The 16,550-nt window shown below is 42.5% G+C and overlaps 1 protein-coding gene across 3 annotated transcripts in view; it reads left to right on the top strand.

Annotated features, from left to right (window-relative positions):
- Positions 1–16,550, top strand: part of LOC123963733 (EH domain-binding protein 1-like) — a 36,047-nt gene that overhangs the window by 7,481 nt on the left and 12,016 nt on the right. For 2 of the 3 annotated variants that reach the window (XM_046040764.1, XM_046040763.1), the window contains exons 7-9: positions 7,170–7,235; positions 8,120–8,303; positions 13,318–13,797. In XM_046040764.1, the coding sequence (XP_045896720.1) occupies positions 7,170–7,235; positions 8,120–8,303; positions 13,318–13,797 (730 nt within the window). The remainder of the gene's footprint in view (positions 1–7,169; positions 7,236–8,119; positions 8,304–13,317; positions 13,798–16,550) is intronic. The other variant, XM_046040765.1, reaches the window with a different exon arrangement.

The following is a 16,550-nucleotide window of genomic DNA, read 5'->3' as shown; positions in this document are numbered from 1 at the left end:
GACAGGTGTCTTTATGCAGCTAACGACCTCAAACAGGTGCATCTAATTTAGGATAATAAATGGAGTGGAGGTGGACATTTTGAAGGCAGACTAACAGGTCTTTGAGAGTCAGAATTCTAGCTGATAGACAGGTGTTCAAATACTTATTTGCAGCTGTATCATACAAATAAATAGTTAAAAAATCATACATTGTGATTTCTGGATTTTATTTTTTAGATTATGTCTCTCACAGTGGACATGCACCTACGATGACAATTTCAGACCCCTCCATGATTTCTAAGTGGGAGAACTTGCAAAATAGCAGGGTGTTCAAATACTTATTTTCCTCACTGTATGTGAGGGGGGTCTAGGGGTCCTCCCCCAGACGATTTTGAGCATTAAACTGGTAATTTCCTGCATTCTGGAGACATTTTCTGCTCCAATTTATGGTGGACATGTCTTTTTATATGAGGGAAAACTATATTGCATTGCATGTTTTATTATTGTGCAAATCAACCTTTCTCAGAGCATTTTCATTTGTTAGTTAACATTTCTTGGTGCAAGCTGTTTTTCAGAATGTTTTTAACAAATGCTTTCAAAAAGTCATAGGAACAAAATCAGCCATTTCAAAATGTGCCTGGGGACATGTCTTCAGCAGTGTAAATGAAACCTATGGGGTCAGGGGACCAGTTGGGGTCAGACAGCAGTGTGGAGCTGTGTGCTCGGGAAATGTAGAGCTGTAGGCTCGTGTTAACTCCCTCGGAGAAGGGAGGGTGTTAAAAGTGTTTCCCTCAGTTAAGTGTTCAGTCTTGTGTTTTCAGTTAAATCTTGTTACATGCTTGCTTTCTCTTTTAAGGAAGTAGTTTTCTGTTGCTGACTGAGTTTAATTTGTCAAAAAAATCTTTATGGTTATTTTGGTTGCACAGAATCGGTGAAGTATACATTATTTCTATTAGTACAATATTCTAAAATTAAATTAAAACTAATTTCAAAGCACGGCCTACTGTTAGCAGTGTTGGGAAGGAACTGTACTAATATTACTTTTCTCATTTTACATTTACTCATTTCCCAGTAACTAGTAGTGTAATGGATTAGGGGAGAGCGGGGTAAGTTGTCTCATGTGTAAGTTGTCTCACTGCTCATAACTCCAACACTAGAGGCTCTATGACAAAAATCAAATAGCCATTTTGTGTGACTTCTTTTTCTATGTTCAACTTCCTGTTCACATGTGGTCAAGGTCACTCTAATCTGAGGTGAGCACAGTTTTATTATTTTTTTGCTTCAAAAGTAAAACATTTGCACATTTTATGTATTCCGACCTTATTAGGTGTGAATGTTCAAAATGATAGAGATGAAGAGACAATAACGTGTCTTTTGATACTTCAGCTGAAGTGCTATGTTAAGCTAACCTTGAGATTTAGCCAACATTAGCACACATGTCAGTTTGGGGCAAGTTGTCTCAATGACTTTGGGGCAAGTTGTCACATGTGATTAGTTCCCCCAGTACAAATAAACACATATAACATGCTCAAAAAACTATGTGAAATTGTATACTTACCTCTGACACTAGTATTAAATGATTCTGTAAATAGAATATTATACACTGTAGTTTACAGCAGCAGCCCTATGCCTGGACAAGACTGAATTCACAGAGTATATACGGTCTTATACCTTAGGCATGTAGTGTGTTAGTAGATATAAACACACACACACTAGTTATTAATTTAGTTAGGCAACAAGGGTAGTAGACAAGCATGTAATTAATTTGTAATTGCAAGGAGGAATGTGTTTTTGAAGGAAGGAAGAAAATTATCAACAGAAGACAGAGAATGACAGTACAATACCTGACATAATGTTAAAGGGAGTCAGGCAGGTGAAGTTGAAGAACAAATCAATCAGACGTACTGCTAAGAATTTTGACATAAGCCGCTGACATCTCTTTTGGCCTCATCTATGTGAAGCCATTTTCATACAGTATTCCAAAGAAGACGTGGTTTAAGTTAAACACCACATCTGTTTAGTTAAGAAGTTAAACATTTAAGCAACTTATCTGCAGCATTAGATTCAATTACCATAGATCTATTTGCACTCCAGAGAACGTTTGATTTTATAGTTCAAAGTAAAGAGGTTAAAGTGTGCTCTGCCTACATTTTTGTTTTTAAATTATTTATTTTCCAAATTCTCTAAGCTTGATTGTTGTTGGATTTTATTTTTTAGTTCTGGTTACAATTTGAAATTGAAATCAATATTCGACAATTAAAGAGGTGGTATTATGCTCATTTTCAGGTTCAAAATCTTAATTAGGGGTGGTACTAGAACAGGTTTACATGGTTTAATTTTCAAAAAACACCATATTTTTCTCATACTGCACATTGCTGCAGCTCCTCTTTTCACCCTATGTGTTGTACGCTCCGCTCTTCAGCTACAGAGTGATGCATCTTACTTGTACAAAATCTTTGTTGGGAGTTGCTCATGCGCAGTATCCAGGTAAGGACTACTAGCCAATCAGAAGCAGAGAAGGGTGGGTCATAAGAAACAAGGTAGTGTGATCCAAATCAAAGCCACTTCAGACTGCGACCGTAACCTAGCAGATGGTATAAGTTACTCACAAGTCCACAACCACACATCATCATTGTTCCACATCTTACCATCAGGACTAAACGTTGAACTGTTGCCGGTGTTCTGACGATCTATGCTGCCTTGCCGAAAAATGCTACCACAGCACAAATCGATAGACTCGACTCTACTCGGTCCTGCTTCGTTTTCCATTGCAGATAGTACCCAGAGATAGTATGTAGCTTGTCGTCATAGCGACACCACACACAACTGCCGCGACGTAATGTTCAATGCGACACACACACCAGCGATCCACACAGCTTTCTCTTTTTTAAGTTAAAAAAACGTTTCAACATTACTCAGAATGTAAAGACAGATAAGCGGTACGAAAACCTTCCAGCTGTGTTTTCCTCTGCCGTTGTTGCTGCAGCGGTCTGTGTGACGGCGGGAGCAGAGGGAGATCTGTGAGTGGGCGGCTGGCCGGCCTCACACGCTCCTCCCGCGGGTTGGCACAGGCTTTCCCCGCAGCCACTTGCGGAGCTCCTCAACTCCGAAAATATTCAAGCCCATTTTTGTTCCACCATCACTTCTCGTAAAACTGTCAATATTCGAAATCTACACAGCTGATTTCTCACCTCAAAACTTCTCAGAAGTGGATTTAGTGATGAAATTCCATATGAAAACTGTAAAATCTAAAACTTTCTGTTGCTGGCCTCTGTCTGGTGCAAGCAATGATGATGCGGTGAATAGTGACGATTCTCTCTGACCAATCAGCAGTCTGTTGTGTTTTCATGTTACATTTTAGTATCCCTCAGCTCGCTTGGAACCTCGATGGAGGTGAGGTGATAAGAAAAAAAGTACCTGGAAGCAGGTACAGGTACAACATTTCTACAATGGAAACCCAAACAAAGGCGAGTCGAGCCAAAGGGCCTCCGCTCAGACTAACTTGGTTTGAGGGCGTGCCTGACCCCCGCTAGCTGCTTGGCAAGCTTTATGACGCGTTTTCATTGTGACGTCACAAGTAAAGGAAGTGAAGGACTGGACTACAAACGAGCTGTTTTCAAGCGGTTCAGAGCAGAGCTTTCTGTGGGAGATGGGAACTCCCTTTGAGCCAGACTTTGGGCTTTTTCACTTTGCAAACCTGTTACATGCACAAAAAAAGATATATAATAAAGGAGAGGGAAAAAGACAAAAAGCATAATACCACTTCTTTAAGCAGAAGTAGGGTAACAACAATCTGCAAAAATATCCACTCTTACAAAGACATTTCCGTCTAAGAGTCCTAAAAACTTTATTTCAACCTGTTTTTAATTTAAAGTTTTTAAAACGAGCATCTGTGTCTTGAAACAAAGAAAAAAATATGTTGATTTTAGAAATAAAGTATTAATCTGCATTAAAATGTTTTGAAATATCCCTTTCTACATTGTGTCCAGACTAGACTAGACTAAATTTACTTTATAAAAGAGAGGGATTTTTTTCCAATGGACAGTGAATTCTATTGGAAAAGCTGCATGTGTTCTGTTTGAAAAATAATGCAAAATATGCAAAGTAACCATTAACTAGACGTCAGATAAATGTAGTCAAGGAAAAGTACAATATTTCCCTCTGAAATGTAGTGGAGTATAAGTATAATGTACTAGAAAAAGTAAATATTCAAGTGAAGTACAAGTAGCTGCTGAAATGCAGTCAAATTAATCAACTGTCATTGACTGCCATTTGAAATTTTAAAGCACAGCGACTCTGTAATACTGAAACTAAACAGCATGTCGTATTTGAAATTCAAATTAAATTCAGTGACAGTTGAGGTCTTACATGAAAGTTGCAGTTTGCATTGCATATCAGCTGCAAATGTCTGCAGGTACTGTAGAGTAAAATGATAAGGGGAAATAAAAGTAAACGATATTAAATGTGCTACAACTCCATCACAGTTCATCACAGTTCCATATTGTTTGTGGTGTCTCTCAAACAAGCGAGTCATGTGATTAACAAAGGATTATCATGATGGTAGCTCAATTAAACAACATGGGATCCCAACAGTACTGTAATTTTGAACATCATTTCATTTTCATTCTCAATTCATAACCTGTTCCTTCTGTCTTTTTCATAATTTCTCTTTCTGCAAAAATCTACTTTCACCGATCCATACCATCCATCCATTCTCCCATCTATTCATCCAGTCTGTGGAGGTGATGGCGGTCCTCCCAGTCCTGCCGTCCACTCCCGCCCTCCTCTACCTATTGGTCCTCGCCCCTCGCCCCGTTACTGCCGACACCCCTTTACCACCACCCCTGAGATACAGCCTTCACCCGGCCCCTCCCCTCAGCCCTCACCCAGATCCAAGCATAAAAAATTTGCCAACCCTCTACTTCCTGAGGCTCCTGCTTCTTCTGACCAACTACCTAATCCTCCAAGCTCCCAGGTCACAGCAGCTACTCTCTCGATCCAGAGTGCCTCCTCTGCCCTGCCTCTCTCTGACGTTTCTCCTGCAAATCCTCCAGCCGACACAAGTTCCAAGTTGCCCATAATCACAACTTACTACCAAAACACTTCCTCTTACCTTCATCCTCCATCTGCCAAATGCTCTGAATCGGTGTCTACTTCAGTGGATCTTTCTGTTCCCCTGAATTCCTTCCCAAAAAACCCCTCTAAACTGTCCTTTAAGCCGCCCAGTGCCTCTGAAGCAGGTATTACCTCATTAACTCCCAAACTTCCCTCCACTGCAGTGTCATCACCCAAGAATATCATAACATCATCCACCACTTCTCCCCAAAAGTCTTCTCTCACTGTATCCACTACTCTGACCAATAAAACCATCTCCACTGCTGCCCAGCCTCTCCCACCCAAATCCATCTCACCCCCAAAGCCCACCCTGCCCTTCGAGCCTCCATCTGCTCACCCTCCACTCACCCGGACAGTTTCTCGGCCTCCCTCCCTGCCAAAAATCTTCCAGTCAGGCTCAGGAAAAGGTATTAGCAGGCTGGCTGGCACATAGGCATGCTGTATGCTTTCCACTAACTGATTCCTTACGTGTGATGGCTTCATTTCCACAGGATTTTAGCTTCATGCCCATGTTACTTTAGGTTACAAAGTAAAATACATTATGCATTATACTACTTAAGTATAGTATGACGTGTTGTGAGGAAGAGCCATGCATGATGAGGTTGCCACGATATCAGAATTTTGAGTTATAAATACTGGCACTGGGTTACACCAGCTATGTCATCCAACGAAGGTTAAAGTCAAGGGCAACTGGACTTGGTTGAAGATTCTGGAAGACATTTCGTCCCTCATCCAAAGGACTTCTTCAGTTCAGAACTGAAGAAGTCCTTTGGATGAGGGACACTATGACCTGGATGAATGAGAATCTTCATAGACACCAGCTATGTCAAGTCCTTCCCTAACTTAGACACTAGAGGCTTAGTAACTACTAGTTAGTTTGTAACTAAATCAGCTACTGAAAGTGGTTTCACTATGATTACTTGGGGACAGAACCTAACCTGTATGAACGTAAAGTCAAAACTAACACAGGTAGCCAATCAATAATCAAAGGTACAGTTCCAGCATCACTGTTACTGTGCACATTAGCTTTCTGACTGGCATGAGCCATTGGCATTGTAGCACATGGCAGTAAGCTCGATATTGAAATGTCATATCAATTAAATAGGCCTCTACTGGATTACTGTGTTGCGAAATGGCATGCAAATGAAAAAGTATGCTATGTGACCATTAGTGAGTGTAATTCTGTGACATTTTATGATGTACACTTACACTGGGGCATGTGTAACTATTTAGTTGTTATTTAGAGCAATATTGTAACAACTGGTGCAACTGCTTTTATTTTAGTAATGCATAAATCACAACTTAGTAATAATGTATGTTATAAGTTAGAACTTAGACACAACTGGCGCAACAAGCTGAAGAACAAAGGGAAGTTGTGCAGTCATTTGAGATGTCCTAATTTGTTATCTGCTTGTTTTTGTGTTACTTTTTTATTGTATTTTGGGAAGTGTTGGATCCTACACGTGTTTTCAGTGGTTTGACTGTCTTGTCTGCAAAAAGAAGGATGGAGGCTAGGATGTCCTTAGCTTTGATGTAAACTTCCATTTAATTAAATCCAACTTACTTGCGAATGAAACCTGTACTCACAAATCCAGTCCTGGAGGAGGTGGAGAGAAATCAAATGAAGGTTTATTTGAAGGTTGAGATGACACCCTCGTACTGTATATGCCATTAGGAGGAGAGTGAATTAGCATTAAGAAAATTAAATATTGGATTTAGCCTCCTTAATGATATTGTAGTAATAGCATTTTGATTACGTTAACTGTCGACTGCCACACTGCAGCAAATAGAGCCAAATCAAGGAGTGTAAAGTTCCTTGTGACTGTTTATGCAGCAAACGTGTGTTTGTTCCTGACAGAATCAGATCACTTCTGTGCTGTAAAACAATTAGTAAAATGCATGATATTAAATTAGCTCTGCTGTTCCCCTTTCACTCTTTGCCTCTAGCTGACTACACAGGTGGATCTCAAAAATCTAGAAAAAAAATTCTAATTTGAGCTGCACATGTACGTTGGTTTCTCTGTATCCTTATTTTGTGCATCACTCCTCTTTCCACCCTGCTCTCCTCTCCTTAGTTCCTGTTTCACATCAACGGCGCCCCCCGGAGGTTCAAGCGGCAGATGATCCAAGTTCAGCCTCTGGTTTGTCCCTGCTTAAACTAAAGAGATGCTAGTCTTTTTCAAATCTCTTTTCCTTGTCTTCTCTTCTCTGTTTGCTTAAAACGTCTTTCATGATCTGTTCTCTCTACTAGGCCGTACTCACATTTTCAGACCTCAGATTGTCAAGTCAATCGCCCGCCCCTCCTCTCCCTCGCCTTATTCTGCTGATGCCCCTCCTCTTGATTCAACACCTCCTCTTCCTAAATGTCACCCCTCTATCTCACAGTCAGGTAACCAATGCCAAAATTATGGTAACTCTTATTTCTGTCCTTCCATAGTCTCTACACGTATTATTCTTTCTTGCCTCTGCATTTTTCTCTGTTCCTCTCTGCTGCTTTCATTTCCCAACCTTTCTCCATCATTTCACTCTTTCCTTTTCCCCTCTCTACCTCATCTTACCTGTCCTTCCTCCCTGCTTTGGTTCAGGTGCTAAGGGGGCGAGGTTGACATCTAACTCCACTCCAACTGGTGGCGACATCACCACTGTCCCTCTGCTGAGTAGCCCTGACCTTGATGCCCTCTGTGACCCAGCGGCTCCAGCCCCGACTGCCTCCCTTCCACGCCCCTCTTCTCTTTCCACCTCTGTTGTATTCTCTTCCCCTCACCCTCAGCTTGCTGTCTCTCCTTCTGCTCCTCCCGCTCAGATCAGCTTCGGTCAGTCACGTACACCCACCAACTAATCAAACAATCTCCTCTTAGTGTTTATGGATGTTTCGCAGTACCAAGATCATTACCTCATCCTTTTTGATGTATGAAAATAACCAATTTGAAAGTTGTTTTCAACAAAATGACCAGACTTTCATTCCTTTCTTGCAAGGATCACTGGTGTAAAATTCATTGTCTGACCTTGCTTTTGCTCTTTATAGGCTCAACGTTCCCCCTCACTCAAGTAGACAAGGGAACAACTCCAAGCCCTCTGCACCGAGACGAGACTTCTCTTCAGAATAACCAGGCGGCAGGCAACATCAGAGCATCCAACCAGCCAAACACACCAGCTGAGGATTCAAAGACGACCACCACAGAAAACAAAGCTGAACCAGCCAGGATCAGGTGAGGTCATGGGAGGTTATGAGTGTTTACATTTAGATCGCTTGGTTTGGATCCTTAGTGATTTGTTTGGCCTTGAAATGCTGTGTGAAGAGAAAATGTGTCAGCAGACCACCAAGCTAAACAAGTATCCTGAAGACCGCTGGCAGCACTACCAGAACTTGGGAGAAACATCATAGATGACAAAACTCGTTTAAATGTATTTGAAACGATAACAAGCTTTTGAAAAGCCAGAAAGCTCAGACTTTTTGGGAAATATAATTATTTGCTTTCTTACCAAGAGTTAGATGAGAAGATCAATACCACTCTCAAATCTGAAAGTTAAATATGAAACAACAACCAGGAGATGGTTAGCTTAGCATAGCATAAATACTGGAAACATTTAGCCTGGCTCTGTCCAAAGGTAACAAAATCTACCTACAAGCGCCTCTAAAGCTAGTTAACGAGTTATATCTTGCTTGTTTAAGCCATACAAAAACCAAAGTCCAGGAAGTCACTGCACCTCGAAATAGTCCTGCACATAGCCAAACAAACAAAATACACAAAGCTACTTAATGATCTTTAGAGGTACTGGTTTACAGATTTTGTTATGACTGAGCCAGGCTAGCTTTCCCCCTGTTTCCAGGTTTTATGCTAATTAACTCGACTGCTGGTGGAAGCTGCTGTTTAGCAGAAAAATATGATCATCAAACTCTTGGCGAGAAAGCAAATAAGTGTTTCCCAAAATGTCAAAGTATCCCTTTAAGTTGCACTGCTATAGACTACCCTAGCTAATTCAGGAGCCTCTTGGCTACAAGGCTGTTCTGACATCAATGTATCTGAAGGTTCTTCAGAGTGCATCACGAACTGGGGAAGAAAAAACTCAGAGGATTGTTATTCTTCCACCAAAATCGCATAACATAGAATGCAACATAAGGGACTCCTTAGTGTTGATCAGCACCTTATCAAGCTCACTGTAGTCCAAATAACTCCAAGATAACACATATTTATGCTGACTGAGGCACACCTGCTTCAGCTTGAAGATACACGTGTGGTTGGGTAACAGTTTATCCATGTTTGTTGATCATGGATTGAGAGGCTACAAACCACAGTTGCTCAAGTCCTCATGGTTGCTTTGTTCTTGGTGTTTGTGCTTCCTTGATTCTAACATGTGCTAACAGTTACAGAGTGTTTTGTACCTGTCCCCTATTGCACTGACCTTCTAGTACACGGCAGCATAATTATCAAGTCTATAGTCTGCTCTGTGGCCTGCCTGCTTCCCCTCTAATCACCTCCTATACCCTTAACCTTGTGAAATCTCACCCACTCATCTCTCCAGCCTGACCTCCAATATTTCTGTCCCCAGTCCCGGCCAGTCACGTTCAGAGCTGATAGTAGCACCGCCCCCTCCGTGGCCCTTCTCCTGCTGTGAAAGCTCCACCCCTCAGAAACCTTCCACCAATGTTGTGGCGGCATTTATCACACCAAAGCAGCCAAACGTTCAGGCAGAGATTGGTTTGAAAAAGCCAGCCAATGAGACGCAGAGCTTTATTAGCGCCTTTAAGGCCGAAAAGCCGCCACTGGCAAAGCCTGAGCCCGAGCCCGACTTTGATGACATCATCTTTGAGTCATTTAACCAGAGACAAGAATCTGGGGGCTTGTTTCTGGAAGAGGATGACTCTAAGCGGGATACTATCAAAAGGTGTCCTCCAGGGTGAGTATTCATATTGACAGATAAAATCGAGGACATAAAAAATAAGGTTGCAAAATGTGAACAGATGGTGCTGATATTGGTAAAAAAAACACGCACACACAACTAGAGGATAAAGGAATATTGTTTATCTGTTCTGCAGTTTTGAACAGAAAACCATTGAAAAGGCCTCACTTACAGAGAAGTTAGAGGGAACAGCAGCGGAGAAGGAGGTGATGATGAATGCACAGCAGGAGAAGCAAAAGGAGACAGAAATCCTAAATAAACAAGAGGAGGAGAGGAGGAGGAAGGAGGAAGAGCAAACAGTTTTGCTCCTGAAGCAGAAGCAGGAAGAGAGGAGAAAACACGAGGAAGAGAAGAAGAGACTGTTAGAGGAGGAGAAGAAGAGGCTCTTACAGGAGGAGGAGGAGGTTAAGAGGGAGGAGGAAAGGAGGAAACACGAAGAGGAGAGACTCCTGAAGGAGAGGAGGGACAAACAGGAGAAGCTGAGAGAGGAGGAGGAGCAGAGGAAGCAGGATGAGGAGGAGAGAAGGAAACAAAAGCAGCAGAGGAGACTCCTGGAGGTGGAGGGGGGAAAAGAAAAACTTAAGAGGGAGGAGGAGAGGAGACTTGAGAGAGAGAGATTCCTGAGGAAAATGAAAGAGGAGGAGGAGAAAATTATTGAGGAGAAGAGAGTGTTTGAGGAACAAAGAAAGAGCAGGGAAGAAGAGAAAAAGAGGCTTCTGGAAGAGGAAGAGAGGCGAAAGATGGAGGAGAAGCGTTTGAAGGAGGAAAAACTGAAGGAGCAACAGAGAATGAAAGAGGAGGAAGAGAGAAGAAAGAGGGAGGAGGAGGAGAAAAAATGTCTGCAGGAAGAGGAGAGAAAGAAAAACGAGGCAGAGATAGAGAGGAAGAAGAGGGAGGTGGAGGAGATCAGAAAAGAGGAAGATAGAAAGAAAAAGGAGGCAGAGGATGAGATGAAGAGGAGAGAGGAGGAGAGGAAACTTGAGAAAGAGAGATTCCTGAGGAAAATGAAAGAGGAGGAGGAGAAAATGAATGAGGAGAAGAGAATGTTTGAGGAACAAAGAAAGAGCAGGGAGGAAGAGAAAAAGAGGCTTCTGGAAGAGGAAGAGAGGAGGAAGATGGAGGAGAAACGCTTGAAGGAGGAAAAACTGAAGGAGCAACAGAGAATGAAAGAGGAGGAAGAGAGAAGAAAGAGGGAGGAGGAGGACAGAAAGAAAAATGAGGCAGAGAAGGAGAGGAAGAAGGGGGAGGAGAGCAGAAAAGAGGAAGAGAGAAAGAAAAAGGAGGCCGAAGATGAGAGGAAGAGAAGGGAGGAGGAGGAGAACCGAGTCAAAGAAGCAGAGGAGAGAAAAAAGAGGGATGAGGAAAAAAAGGAGAGAGAGTTCAAAGAGGAGAAGGAGAGGGAGGAGAAAGAGAAGGAGAGGAGGAGAAAAGAGGAGGAGAAAAGATATGAAGAAGAGGAGAGGAGGAAGGCGAGATTCTTGAAAGAGCAGAAAGAAAAGGAAAAGATGAAACGGGAGGAAGAGAGGAGGCTGGAGGCAGAGATGAAGAAAAAGGAGGAGGAAAGGAAAAAGAGGGAAGAGGAGAAGAGGAGACATAGAGAGGAGAAAGAGAAAGCAGAAAGAATACAGCAGGAGGAGGAAGAAGGGAAAAGGAGGCTTCTGGAAGAGAAGGAAGAGATGGACAGAAGAAAGAAGAAAGAGGAGGAGGAAGACAAGAGGAGGAAGGAGGCTCGAGCAGCTCCGGTCTGCTGTCTGGAGGCCAACAAGTCAGATGAGGACAAGCAGAAGATGAGAACTCTGGTTTTGTCTTCTTTGCCACTAAACACACACCCAGATGTCCCTCCACCCAGCTTTGCACTCATGCCCACGGCTCCTAAGGATTTAACACAAGCTCCACTTCCCGCTCCCCGCCTCCCTCCTCCAGACAAAACCAGCATTACGCCGTCACAAATTCTCAGCCAATCACAAGACAGAGAGACAGCCCTTCAATCAGTTAATAAAACAAGCTCTGCCTCCATAAACTCCAGTGAACGGTGAGTTACCCCACTGAAGTAAAAAAGTAATGCTTTCACTGTGGGTGCTTCTTTCTGGCTGTGGTCTGCTTTCTTTTAATCAGCAAATAAAATTATCAATCACTGTTAACATTGAAAAACTTGGAATGTCACTTTTGTTGCTCTGCGTTTCTGCACTGAAGTGGCATCAGGTTGGGCTGAATCATTTAATATTTCCATTTTGATTATTTCTCTGTGGTGATTATTTTGTGATTCTCTGCTCATGTAAGACTTAAGTGATTACCTTTGTGGTAGGGGCGAGCAAATTGATCTTAAAAAGTATTGATACTACAGACTCTAAATCTTGCTCTGAGTATCAGTATTAGGTGGAATGATACAACAAATTTTGGGCTTTAAGAGCATTCTTGCTAGTGCTGCACTCTTTTACAGGCACTTTCTTTTTCTGCGGCTGTTGTGTGTGCATGTGTTAGGTCAGAGAATTCACACAATAAACATACATTATTTAGCATTAAAAGCTACCTTCCGTTTTAACATGCATGTGATTGACATAGAATAGTTATGAGAAAAGACAAATTGACAATTATTCACTGTAACATAAAATGTATTCAGAAGTAGCATAGTAATGATGCATTCACCTAATAAATTATGACACATTTCCTAGCTACTTCTAGCAATAAAAAGTGTAATGTCAGTGATCGTGCCCGTTGTGTAACTTGGTATCAAATTTTGTGGTATCACCCACCCCTACTGTTTGGTGTTTCTGTTGTTACATTATGGCTTTTCCTCGTTTCAATTACTTTTTTTTTTTTTTATTCTCCCACCTGCGCCCTGCTTTCTTGCCTTTTTAAAAAAAATTTTTTTTACGTTTTTCTGTTTCTCTCCCCTCATTCCAGTCTGGGCCAACCCTCTCTCTTAAAGGAAGGTTCATTGTCAAACATTGTTGTCCCAGAAAAGAAAATATCTGCCACATGTACTCCAACTGGCATCCGTTCAAGCCCAACTGTTCAGCCCTCTTCTCAGGATAAACCAATCACATTAGAGGTCTTGACCCCGGTGCCACCTCCACAGAGGCTGTCTGATGCAGAGGTTCCTCTATGGAAAGCACTAGAAGGGAGAAGTGGGCAAGATACACCTGAAAAAACCTCTGCCAAGGAGGGTACAAAACCTTTGTGCAGAGGGTAAGAATGGATGAGGGGGTGTCTGCCTGTCTGCTTCTCTGGTGGCTTGGCTTCCTAATGATGTAATAATTAGCATAGCAAATATAAAATAGTAATGGCTGTATCTTTCATGTGTTTGTTCATTTCTTCTAGTTCACACAGAGAAGACGCTGTCAAGGTGGACACTCCTGTCAGGCAGGAACACCAGCCAATCACAGCAAAAGACTCACAAACACATCACATAGTCCCACCTCCTGCTCAGCCCGGCGCACCACCAGTTAAAGAGGAGCCCAAAGAGCCAGAGGGACCCAGTGTGGAACTGGCAACCTCACCCAAGGTTTCCCCCAAACCCGCCTGTGAGCGCACGGCTTTGGAACTGGAGCCGCTGCTGCCCTCAAAACCAGAACCAGAACTGCGGCCGGAACAAGTTCTCCAGCTATCAGGGAAACCACAACAGGAGGGAGCAGATGAGGAGAAACCGGTCGACGTCATGATCGACAATAAGGAGCCAGTGTGCGAGGCAGAAAAGCAACTGTGGGCGACTGTGGAGGAGACAACGGAGGGAGGGATGGAAAGTAGTGAGAGCACTGAAGAGAAGGAGGAGAAGCAGGAGGAGGGTGATGTAAGAGGGGGGTGAGTCAGCGACGGTTCCTGTGCAGCATGGCATGACATGTCTGGTTTTGCTTGCAAACCACCACATACTGACACACGCTCACACACACCTGCACATGTTCTGACTAACTTGTAACAGCCTCACCAGTGCTTACTCAGTCGTTACAATTAACCTCATCCGATGCTGTTCATCTCAAACTCTGTCTATTCTGTTAGAGTGCGCGTTTTAATGGGAATGATCTGATGAGAGCTTTTCACAAGAGTAAAATTTGTGTGTGTGTGTGTGTGTGTGTGTGTGTGTGTGTGTGTGTATGAATGGGGCTGTCTGTGCGTGTTTGTGTGTGTTGTAGTGCCCACAAATGTGTACACACAGAGGCAGATGTTTGTGTTGCAGAGCAGCAGGTGGAGGCGCCCGCTGGTTTCATGTCAGCAGTAGTCGGGGTGTTGTATAGAGGGTGAGTCTCCCTGCCTGCCTGATTTGTTAAGGTGTGAGGCATTATACAAAAAGGTTTTCAGAGAGCAAGCTTAAATACACAACAAAGCATATTGCCAATAACTATTAATAATTTGGATAATTCAATAACTTATCAAATACAATAAAATATCCCTCTAAATGTACAAATCATGCAGTAAAAACAACAATAGTAGGCTTTATAAAACACCACCTCAAAAGAGGGATAACATTTTACAGAACTGACTGAAGTAATATAATTATAGAGTTTAGATTTATCAAATGTATTGAAATTTAGTTGAAATTATGATTACATTTTTAACTGATTATCATATCATTGTTATTATATCAGAAGATATTACATTTATGATACATTTTTAAAAGATAAAAGTAATCCTGTAATGGCCAGGAAATGTAGCAGTATGTTTTTACAGTATTCACATAACATTCATAAAAAATTTAGCACACTAGCACATTTTCTTTGTCTATTAAGAGAGACATTTTATTACATTTTGATCAGTTATTACTTTATCTCCATGGCAGTTACTCTAGTGGGGGTTGCTTGCTACATTTGCCATTACACATACAGTGTGCATTAGTGTTTAATGCTGTGGAAAACCTCAGTGAAGTGTAGAAAAAGCTTGGTGTTTAATACCTGCACACCATTTACCAGAATACATCCTGTTCGTCCCGCTGGTTGATCAACCTTCGTTTTGGCTATTTCGTTATAATTCACTCAGTGAGCTGTGAATTTTAGTGTGTTATAGAGAATTTGTCTTGTATCTTGCTGTGTATCTTTCTCTGAGCTGATCTGAGCTCTTACCTGCATAGCACCGGAAAATGTTACCTGTTCCGTAATCATGCCAGAGGTGACATAAATTCCAGTGGGCTTTGATATGTTGTGCACTAGTTAGGAAACCAAGTACTGTGGTTGTTGGTGCAACCAGCAATAAATGTTTCCTCTGTGTGTTTTGGACAAGCACCAAAACAAAGTCTGAGAAAAAAGAACTTAATCAAGCATGCTGTGTGGCTTTCTGTCACACTGTTCAGAGCCTACAGAGGTCATTTCAGGGTGAACCCTGTCTCAATGTTTCCCTGTCCTTCGTATCTGTCCGTTTAGCTATGAGACAGTGGCCTCCATGCTGCAGACAACTGGATCCACTGATGCAGGTCATCCACACAGATCTGCAGACCAACCATGCCTCCTTATACATAATGAAGATCAGCCATGTTTACAGGAAGTAGATGCAGAGGTGCTTGAGTCCTCTGATCCACTGATTCCCATTGGTGTGGACATTTCGCCACCCACAGCCTTCTCCGACACAATAGAAAACAAGATTAGTGAACAGACTGAGTTAGCTCAGAAACCGTCACATGGGCTAAATCTTGTGGCAAGTCTGAGACTAGCAGCTTGTGAGCAGGAGCAAATGAGAGAGCAGGAGAGGGAGAGAAGGGAGAAAGAAAAGATAGAAAATATGGAGAGGGAGGAAAGAGCCAGGGAGGGGAGGGAAGTGGCAGAGAGTAGAGAGAAGGAGAGGTTGGAAAAAGAAAAGGAGGAGAGAAAGAGGTTGGAAAAGGAAAGGGAAGAGCTGGAGAAAAAGCAATGGGTGGAGAGAGAGAAGCAAATGGTGGAGAGAGAAAAGGAGGTAGAGAAAAAGAGGGTGGAAAAAGAAAGAGAAGAGCTGGAGAACAAGCAAAAGGTGGAGAGAGAAAAGGAGGTGAAGAGAAAGAGGATGGAAAAAGAAAGGGAAGAGCTGGAGAACAAGCAAAAGGTGGAGGAGGTGGAGAGGAAGAGGTTGGAAAAAGAAAGAGAAGAGCTAGAGAACAAGCAAAAGGAGGAGAAAGAAAAGGAGGTGGAGAGAAAGACGGTGGAAAAAGAAAGGGAAGAGCTGGAGAACAAGCTAAAGGTGGAGAGAGAGAAGGAGGTGGACAGAAAGAGGCAAATGGAAAGGGAGAAGAAGAGAAAGGCAGAAGAGGGCAGGGTGAGGCAAAGGGAAGAGGATTGCGAAGGAGAGAGACCACAACAGAAACAAGAGATCATATGGGGCTCTACATCACAGCAAAGCAAACAGGAAGTGAACAACCAATCAAATGCCTGGCCTCCTCTGAGGGAAGCAGAACTGGATGATATTGCATATGATGAAAGGCTACAGGCTGATGAAGAGCAGCCACAAAGCAAGACTGATCCAAAAGCAGTGAAAACGATTGACCCTAAAACTAAAGTCAAACTGATTTCGACCAGGCCGGCAGATTCCGTCCCTGCAGCCACATCAACAAACAGGCCCAACTCCAGATCAGTCAAACCCGAGGCCTCTGTTATTGG

This window comes from Micropterus dolomieu, linkage group LG23 (assembly GCF_021292245.1).
Source record: "Micropterus dolomieu isolate WLL.071019.BEF.003 ecotype Adirondacks linkage group LG23, ASM2129224v1, whole genome shotgun sequence".
NCBI lineage: Eukaryota > Metazoa > Chordata > Actinopteri > Centrarchiformes > Centrarchidae > Micropterus > Micropterus dolomieu.
The sequence above is the reverse complement of the archived record's forward strand: the minus strand, read 5'-3'. Positions and strand labels throughout refer to the sequence as shown.